Raw genomic sequence first — 9969 nt, 5'->3', positions numbered from 1 at the left:
GGTCTATATATATAATGTTTATTTAGATATTTTAATGGATGAAGTTTGATTCGAGGTGGAGACTTATTAGAAATTTAGAAAAAAAAAATAGATTTTTTAATGGATGGAGTTTATAATGTAAAAATTGATTAGAAATGTATAAATAAATAAGAATGAATGAGAACTGAGGAAAATTAGAATGAAGTGATTATACGATGCCACGTAGGATATGATTTATTTTGCTATAATGTAAAAATTGATTAGAAATATATAAATAAATAAGAATGAGTGAGAATTGAGGAAAATTAGAATGAAGTGATTATACGATGTCACATAGGATAAGATTTATTTTAGATATTTTAATGGATGGAGTTTGATTAGAGGTGGAGACTTATTAGAAATTTAGAAAAAAATAAAAATAGATTTTTTAATGGATGGAGTTTATAATGTAAAAATTGATTAGAAATGTATACATAAATAAGAATGAATGAGAATTGAGGAAAATTAGAATGAAGTGATTATATTTATTTTGCTATAATGTAAAAATTGATTAGAAATATATAAATAAATAAGAATGAGTGAGAATTGAGAAAAATTAGAATGAAGTGATTATACGATGCCACATAGGATAAGATTTATTTTGGTATAATATATATGATTTCCAAGATATTAATCTTCATATACATCATATTCAAATAAATTAAAGTACAATTTATATTTTTAGTGGGATTCAAACTAAACACTTCCAGTCAGAGATAGATTTTGATGCCTAAATTTTATCATTTGAACGTATTTATTAAACCCGATCAGTTCCTAGACATTCAACTTTATTAAATGATTTAACTTAAGATTTTAATCAAATTATCATACTTGTGATTACAAAAAAATTTAGACCCCTTGTTCAGAACTCTGGCTATGTCACTGTCGTGCGCCTAATTTTTCAAATGGTATATGATGTGAATATTTGCGCTATTTTTTTATTTCACCCTCCAACAAAATAGTATATGTGAATATCAGAACCGATCACCTACCCACCGTAGGCATGCATAACGTGCCCACCATGATGTGACAATTGTAATTATAGTAAGATAATTTTAATTAGAGTAAGATTTATTAGTTATCTTTTCTAATTAAAATTGCCACATCAATGATGAGCACGTTATGTTTGCCCACGATGGGTAGGTGATCGATTCTGATGAGAATATTTGCGCTGTTTTTTTGTTTCACCCTCCAACAAATAAATAAATAAAGTAACATACGATCTCGTGAAGATATCTGTACAGTAAACTTAATTATAAGCATTTTGATAACATTTTATGTTGTATGCGAGCGTTTAATTTTCATAACATAAGACATATTATTGAATATTTAAAGGGTCTTGCTCCAGCGAATTCCTAACAATCTACTAATCACTTTATATAACGATAAAGTGGGACATCCGTAGCGGCTAGTCCCCTCTCAAATTTTGATTTTTTTAAAATATATATATTACTTAATACAAGGAACAATTTTTATAGATTCATTCCCTTATCATAGTATATAGATTCAAAATATGGACCATATGTATATATGTGACACGCTAGGAATGTGACATGTGGAAGATGTCTTTCAAGAACTTTCAAGGCCAAATATAAGCAGGGTAAAATACGAATAAAATTTTTAGAAATTAAATTTTATTGAACTTTTTATTTTTTATTGAAAATTCATTTTTTTGGTACATGCGCCGTCAGAATTATGCGTATAATTGAACACAAACATTCAAAAATATAAACACAGATATACATAATGTTGGATAGAAATATGTTCGTCACCGCCATAGTTATGTATATAATTGAACATATATATGCATAAAGGTAAACACAAATATGCATAACGTTAGATATAAATATGCATGATAATATATGACCTGTCAGGTGATTTATATATTTTCATGCATATTTGTATTCAACTATATGCATAATTTTGACGACGGCCGTGAGAAAAAATGAATTTATATATATATATATATATATATATTTCCAATAATTTTATTCTATTTTACTTCTCTGTGTATTTTGTCTTTGAAGGCTTTTTACCCCTCCGTATATTTTGTCTTGGAAGGCCTAAGAAGACATCTGCCACGTGTCACGCTCCTAGTGAGCCACGTAATCAAATTGTGTAGTCCGAAGTTGGACCTATATATTATGAGGGGAGCGGGATCTACATGATCTCATCCCTATTTATATATATATGGTTGAGTTTCGGTAGTACCGTGTCTTTAGGTAGTATGTAGTATCCAACACAAAGGTATGATACTACTGATAACCGTAGCATAGGTATGATACAACAATATTCAATTAAAAAAAAATATATATATATATGGAATGACTAAAATAAGAGCATTTCTTAAGATATAAAATAAGAATCATTTTCAGCCCTTAGATCATCAAGATCTACGGTTGATTCGTAATCCTGTTGGATAGATTTATGGTCCTGAGTTCGAATCCTAAAGGTAACAAAAATTTATTTTTCACAATTCATACCTTTATACAGCGAATTCATACGTGTTCTACATAAAATTCACACATTAAAAATTGCTCTTATTTCTTATTTTAAAATGTGCTTTCACGGTAGCCCACTCCTATATATATATATAGAGAGAGAGAATGGATCCGTGGAGAATCACAAATATTTTAAGAATAGAAAATGATTGTTATCCGTGCGATTAGGCATATCCAACTGTTTACATAAATAATTTTAGATTATTAAATATATGGAAGGATTATGTAATTACTTATTTTATTTGTAACCGCAATTTTCTTAAAAGAACTGAATCACGTCTCATTAATTTCGGGAAGTTAACTAACGGATGTCATGACACAATATTTTAATATTTTATTCCTTTTATATTCAACAAGATATATAGTTAATGTGATTGAGTTCAGTAATTAACGAAAACTTTTCTACCATAAGAGGCAGAGTAGAACATCAATAACTTAAAGGCAAACTTTCATTCTCAGACTAATAGGAATACATGTATATTTTTTTTAATTGAATATTGTTGTATCATACCTATGCTACGGTTATCAGTAGTAAACTTATAAAAAAATAGTACTAATATTTATTTATACTTTTAATACGCCTGGTTATTTATTTCATTTATTGTAAGTAAAATAAATTATTTAAGTATCAAATTCTGTAGAATTTAGGAAAATTGTCCTCTCTTTACGCTTATTTGAAATATTTTATGTCAATAAAAAAAATTCAAATATTTTGTTGAGATGTTCCTAATTTTGTTACGCTTATTCAAAAAGTTAAGTGTTTAATATTTTTTGTGAGAAAAAAAAATCAAATATTTTATTTAGATGTTCGTAATGTTTTTGCGTTTGTTCAAAATATTTTATGTTAAATATTTAATGGAAGCAAGTAAAAATCAAAAAATTTATTTAGATGTCCGTAACATTTTGTACGCTTGTTCAAAATGTTGTATGTTAAGTATTTTTACAATTCTCAATCAGATATTAATATATTCAAATATTTTATTTAGATGTTCATAATTTTGTTAAGCTTATTTAAAAAAATTTACATTAAATATGGGAAATTCTCAATCAAATATCAATGAACAAAACATTATTTCTAAATGAACAAAATAAAATTCTTCGAAGAATAAAAACTCAGATGAAAAATTAATCCAACACTTACGATGCTTTGGCTTTTCAACCTCTGTAGACTCTTTATATTAAAATCCTCAAGTAAAATTTAACAATAATAATAGAATATAAATGAAATTTCATCCAATTTATCTCCAACAAATTATGATAGAAAATTCCGACTTGTTAAATTCCCAATTACCCCCCACGATCTGTAAATTCTCGCTCTATTTAATTTTCACGTGTTTTGTTAGTTTCATTTTTTAGTTATTCGAATTACTTTGAGCCGTCTGATTTGTTAGATCTAACAGTAGAGATTAATTCTCTATTCTTTACTAATGTGGGATTCTCTATAGATCCCTACCCTATATATATAAACCTATTATAAAACAGCCATATTTTACAAAAGTATATTTGCTTATTATATCCCTCATGATTTATACTTAATTTAATATTAATTGTGTTATTTAATTTATTATACATATCGTAAATCTAAAAAATTTAGAATTACAATACAAAGGATTTATTTAATATTGAAATTAAATTAATTATATAAAGATTAAACATAAAAAATAAATATAAATTTCAACCTATCTTCTTTTCTTTGTGGTCAGTGTTTTTATATTAAATTCAGATGAGCCTTTTCAATTTTATGAGTTTTATGATATGAGAATTTTCAAACATTATCCAATAATTGATTCAAAAATGTATTAAAATAAAATAAAATATAAATTTGCACTTTATAACAATTATTTATTAAAATATTTTTTTTTACTTGCGGATGCACGTCATCTATGCTAGTATATATAAAAAGTTTGTGTTCGAGTATAGGGTAGCAAAAGTTTGTGTGGTTAGAGTATAGTGTAACAAAAGATGTTTGCTTTTGACTTTTGATGTTCTGTTTTCAAGCACGGGGTTATTTTCTCAATAATTGATAACGAGAAGATATAGCAACGTTTTCAATAGATGAGTACACGTCGCAATCAATTGTCATTGTTTTCTCAAACAGAAACAATTAGCTCATCAAGTATTTATTTTTAAGTTATTAATTTGTAATGTATTGAAACTGTATAATCTATGAAAATATATATTGTTTGTTATTATTACTATTATGTTTGTCTTTTAATAAAAAAATGTGTAAAATATAAAGAATGTTCAATAAAAAAAATCGGGGTCTACCACACTCTCGTACAAATTCAGCCTCCCTCAAACTAAATTCCTGCCCCCATCACCGTGGGACATCATTCCATAATTAAGTATCCTAACGTTGGGGGAAGGGGCGGTTGTGTGGATGGGAAAGGTTACACGTTGGGTTAGATCTATGATGGGTGGGAGTGATGAAAGGTGCGTGGTAGCTTATGCTCGATCTTCAACGATGCATGGGATATAAATGTATGTTCAATAAATCAATAATCATCTCCAGTTCCTTTCACGCCCTCTAATTGACCTTTTGTTTTTTGTTCTATAAATAAAGCTCGAAAAGCGATCCGTTTTGTTGTCTCGACGAAATGGAAAATACTAATAATAGTAATAATGGAGTGGGAGTGAGGAAAGGTGCGTGGACCAAAGAGGAAGATGTTCTTCTCAGAGACTGTGTTCATAAATATGGAGAGGGGAAATGGCATCTCGTCCCTCTCAGAGCTGGTACGTAACTCATCATTCTTCTTATTTTAATCATTTTTATTTTTGAAAACATATTATATATGATGTTTAATTTGATAAATTCCCTTGTTCTTTTATTTTTTATTTTTTTAAATAAATATGAACTTAATTTGATTAATGTGGTACATGGTGTAGGATTGAAGAGATGTAGGAAGAGTTGCAGGCTGAGATGGCTCAACTATCTCAGACCTAATCTCAAAAGAGGCTTCTTTACTAAAGATGAAGTCGATCTCATCGTCAGGCTTCATAAATTGTTAGGAAACAGGCAAGTCTCGGTCTCATCATATATTGTCCAACACATGCATGTTTAGATAGATAGTTGATCTTGATGTTGATGATGATTGAGAGTGTAGCTAGCTACGAGTCCAACTCGAACATGAAGATGCTAGCTAGCTAGATTAGATTCGGAATATATATTTACTTAAAAGATTAAAGTTACCTCCCCGTTCAAGTCATAAAAATAAAATTAATATATCAAGTTACACATCAAACTGCTAAAATTATAAGTTTGAGTCTCCCAAATATCTCCTGAAGTTGAAATCATTGTAAAAATTATATATATATATATATATATATATATATATATATATATCCTAATATAGGCTAAAGTTCAATGAAGAAGGCCTAAATGTAAGAAAGAAGAGAGAAGTAATCTAATCCGTTGATCTTATCTAATCTAACGGACATGATTTATTTACGCCATGTTCAACGGATTTTTTCGTTGAACATATGGGGGGTCGAAACCCAGAACCCCCAAAAATATTGTATATGTTCACGAATGTTCAACGAAAAAATCCGTTGAACATGGCGTGAATAAATCATGTCCGTTAGATTAGATAAGATCAACGAATGAGATTACTTCTCTCTTCTTTCTTACATTTAGGCCTTTTTCATTGAACCTAACCCTATATATATATATATATATAAAGAGAGAGAGAGAGAGAAGCAATATAGTGAGAATGACCAAACATGGGGAAAATTAGAATAAATTAAAATCTTCAGATAATTAAATGCTATGGTTAATATTGATTTATTCAAACTTAACGTACAAAAGCAACAACAAAAAAAAACAATGAATAAACTAGTATAAATATACAAATAAGCCAATATAAGTGTACGAATAAGTCGCTTATAATGCATGAATTATTGTTCAAACCTAGTTCGAATTCTCGAGGGTAAAATTTTCATTAGCTATATTAACTTAATACACTATATATTCGTGCATTAAAACTAATATATTTATGCGTAATATGATATTGACTTATTTTTTATTCTCATTTATCACAAAAATAGTCATGCTCTCTCTCTCTCTCTCTCTCTCTCTCTCTCTCTCTATATATATATATATATATATATATATATAGGGGTAGGTTCTAGTGAGATTATTATTTTTTGTGAGACTATGAGTATAATGAATAAGATAGTATATTGTGTTGAATAATGTAGTATATAGTATTTAATAACAATTCCCCCAAATAAAAAAAAATAGTGTTGAATAACAATATTCGAAAAATTAGTAAATTTTCGCTTCCTCCAGATGTTGAATTCAGGTAAAACTTTTCTCCCTCCAAGTAAATATCAGTCATATGATATATTAAATCAACGCCTATAATCAATTTAAGATCTCACCATATATGAGGGACGAAGGATCTCATTGAAAGCAAACGGTTAATATCAAGTCATCGCAGCAAATAAAATCATTATAGAATGCACATACATAAATGAGCGAGGAAACAGACGTATAGTTGCGATCCAAATTAAAGTTCTGTTTCGAACTTAAAGCTAGCCTTTTTTTTATCTTTGTAAAAATACTGTATATTTTTCAGTAAATTTCATACCCAAATAACTTTTTGGAAAATTTTGTAAGATTGATGTTTTATCTCTTGTCTCCTCGAACAAATATATTACTCCCTCCGTCCACTAATTGTTGGCCTAGGAGGCAAAACACAGATTTTAAGAGAAAATGTAGTTTTATTAGTTGAGTGGAGGAAGGGATCCACAATTTATTAAAGTCAATGCAATTAGGCCACAATTTATTAAAGGGGCCCACAAGTTTGATTAAAATATAAATATAAACTTATCCAAAATAGATAGGACATAAATTAGTGAACGGACCAAAAAGACAAGTATGCCAACAATTAGTGGACGGAGGGAGTACTATAAACAAACCCTACGTAGCAATCGCTCTAGGTTCAAGAAATCCGAAGTAGTAACAAATAACGGTCAGACTCATATTTATATATATGGGACAAACTATATTTTGGTTGTGACGTCTCAACAACTCTGTTGAAAAACTTTTTGCAGGTGACTTTTCATATGCTTTGATTATTCAAATTTTTATACTAATTAATTATACCCCAATCATTTCTTCTAATATGTTATATACACATATAAACATATTGATCTACGAATAAATCAAATGAATCGGGATATAGTAATTTTTTTTTTTTTTTGATCGGGCAAAGAATCGGGATATAGTAATAATAATATCTTTCGTGAAAATTGATAATATCGAATAAACCAATATAAATATACGAATAAACTTCTTGTAATGCACGCATAGTCGTACTCAGTTACTATGGTGAAATTTTGTCCCTCCGAATTCCAATCTAAGTGTGAATATTCATAAATTTATTTGATTTATTCATTATTATAATTTCACATGATTAATTCAAATCAATATCAACCACAAGATTTGAATATCTCTGATTCGAGATTCATTCTCATGTATCATCAATTCATCAGATGGTCACTGATCGCCGGCAGACTTTCCGGGCGAACGGCAAACGACGTTAAAAACTTTTGGAACAGTCATATCTCGAAGCGAGCGGTGGAGGGAGTAAAAAGCATCACCAAGAGCAACATCGTACGACCTCGTCCTCGGACCTTCTCCAACGCACGACCACCAGTTTGGTCCACCCAACTAACCGGATCAAACTCATCTTCATCGACCACGAAACACACAAACCATGATCCAACAGAGGCGAATGATGGTGTTGAGAATCCCAACATGGAGCGACGTTCCTCCCTGCTAGAGGAGGATCTTGACGAATGCATGAGGTTGTGGGGAGACTTGCTAATGATGACGGAAAACAATTCGTTTCAGCTTTCCAACGGAGAAATCGCCGATCAAGATAGACTGTGCGATGACTTGTCATTTGATGCTGATATGGTTTGGAACTTGGACAATTTGCAGACCAACCATTAATAATGTTGTTTAATATCGATCCATCTTCCATGTTCTTCTCCTTGTAATTTTCAGGAATATATTATTTTCCTCCTCCCAATGTAATATTTCACATATATTAAACCAATAAAATTAATATTATTAAAAATGTATATTTTTTCTATTTTATCTCAAACGTTTCATTTTGATATGTTTAATGCAATTTAAATTTAAAAATTGAACTATATCCCGGACATCTAAAAAATAAATAGTGGACTATCTAGTGAAACAATCCATTTGTTTTTTAGACTATACAAAACAATCCATTTGTAATAGATTGTTGAGAGGAGAAGATAAAACATCAGGCATTGACGAGAGATAAAGAGACGCAATGCAAGGCGTTGCGATTCACGACTGCATTGGAGGCGGCAACGGTTGAAGACATAATAGAAACCTCGATTCGCGTAAGTGAGGGAGTTTCAAGTTCGGCCGAGGCGGTGAATTTTGTGATGTTTTTGTTCCTAATGTTCTTATATTTCCAACTAGCTTTAATTTCGTGACTTTTTCACAATTCGAATCTAAGTAACTCGTGAATGGTGATAAAATATTGAAAATCCCTATATTATATAATGGCTAAATTGTGAATCGTAATCAAATAAAGGTAATTCACAGAGTCGTGAATGATATGATTTTAATTAACTTTAATTCATGAATTTTGAATGCAGCAAAGGTGAAATAATAATTGTGGTTATTTTTATTATTCGAATATGAGTATTTTATTATTTTAGTCATAATTGTAGACATGAAAACACAATCCAGTCTAATAAGAATTTTATTCCTTGTATTTGATCCTGCCCCAAAGTCTTCTAATTAAGCTCAGTTGGAGAAAAATAGCTTAACTCATAAGCTAGGCCCATATTATGTATTTATAATTAAAATGCATATCAGCTCATAACAAAATATACGTACTTTAACATTTCTTAAAACATAGTAGAACACAAAATTAAATTTTATCAATTTTAGTTTTGAAACACTGGTTTCTGCAGCTACAATTGGTATATATAGTGAATAATACTCCTTTTGTTCCATTAATAATGTCACATTACTTTTTGACACGGAAATTAAGAAAAAGTATAGTTAGTGTATAAAATGAGCAGTGAAAGATATTTAAAAATTATTTTTAAAAGTATATTTAAAGCCCAGAAGACGACAAACTAACGTTTCAACACCAGACTTTGAGTATCATCTCGTCTAGACTTTAAAATACAAAAAATGAATTTTTATGCATCAATATTTTTTTTAACATCACTATCTGGAGCTTTAAAAATCAAAGTGGACTTGTGAGATTGTATGATTTAGAGCTTCTAACATCATAATTAACTTGTAAACATCATTTTGTATGGAACTTGAAAAAATCTTGATAAATTGGGTTCCAAGAATCATCTCGTTTGGAGTTATAAATAAATAAATATAACTTGTGAGTATCATCTCATTTGAACTTTGAATGACCACAACTAAGTTTAAAGAATTATC

The 9969-nt window shown here is 29.3% G+C and overlaps 1 protein-coding gene across 2 annotated transcripts; it reads left to right on the top strand.

The window, feature by feature from the left end:
• Positions 1–4841: 4841 nt before the first annotated feature.
• Positions 4842–8606, top strand: LOC131001757 (transcription factor MYB114-like). 2 transcript variants are annotated; one of them, XM_057928323.1, is made up of 4 exons: positions 4842–4952; positions 5083–5252; positions 5406–5535; positions 8016–8606. In XM_057928323.1, the coding sequence occupies exons 1-4, from the start codon at positions 4900–4902 to the stop codon at positions 8476–8478; spliced, it is 816 nt and encodes a 271-aa protein (XP_057784306.1). In that variant the 5' UTR covers positions 4842–4899; the 3' UTR covers positions 8479–8606. The 2 variants fall into 2 exon arrangements, with proteins under 2 accessions (XP_057784306.1, XP_057784307.1); XM_057928324.1 differs by lacking the exon at positions 4842–4952 and adding an exon at positions 4982–5000.
• Positions 8607–9969: the final 1363 nt, after the last annotated feature.

The sequence above is a fragment of the Salvia miltiorrhiza genome, chromosome 8, assembly GCF_028751815.1.
Source record: "Salvia miltiorrhiza cultivar Shanhuang (shh) chromosome 8, IMPLAD_Smil_shh, whole genome shotgun sequence".
In the NCBI taxonomy this organism is placed as follows: domain Eukaryota; kingdom Viridiplantae; phylum Streptophyta; class Magnoliopsida; order Lamiales; family Lamiaceae; genus Salvia; species Salvia miltiorrhiza.
This window is presented reverse-complemented; position numbering and strand designations above follow the sequence as displayed.

Bases quoted from the DNA above. Each gene is read 5' to 3' on its own strand.
- LOC131001757 (XM_057928323.1), top strand. From the start codon at position 4,900: ATGGGAAAGGTTACACGTTGGGTTAGATCTATGATGGGTGGGAGTGAT. The intron at 4,953-5,082 runs GTGCGTGGTAGC...CTATAAATAAAG, and splicing joins ATGGGTGGGAGTGATGAAAG to CTCGAAAAGCGATCCGTTTT. The intron at 5,253-5,405 runs GTACGTAACTCA...TACATGGTGTAG, and splicing joins TCTCGTCCCTCTCAGAGCTG to GATTGAAGAGATGTAGGAAG.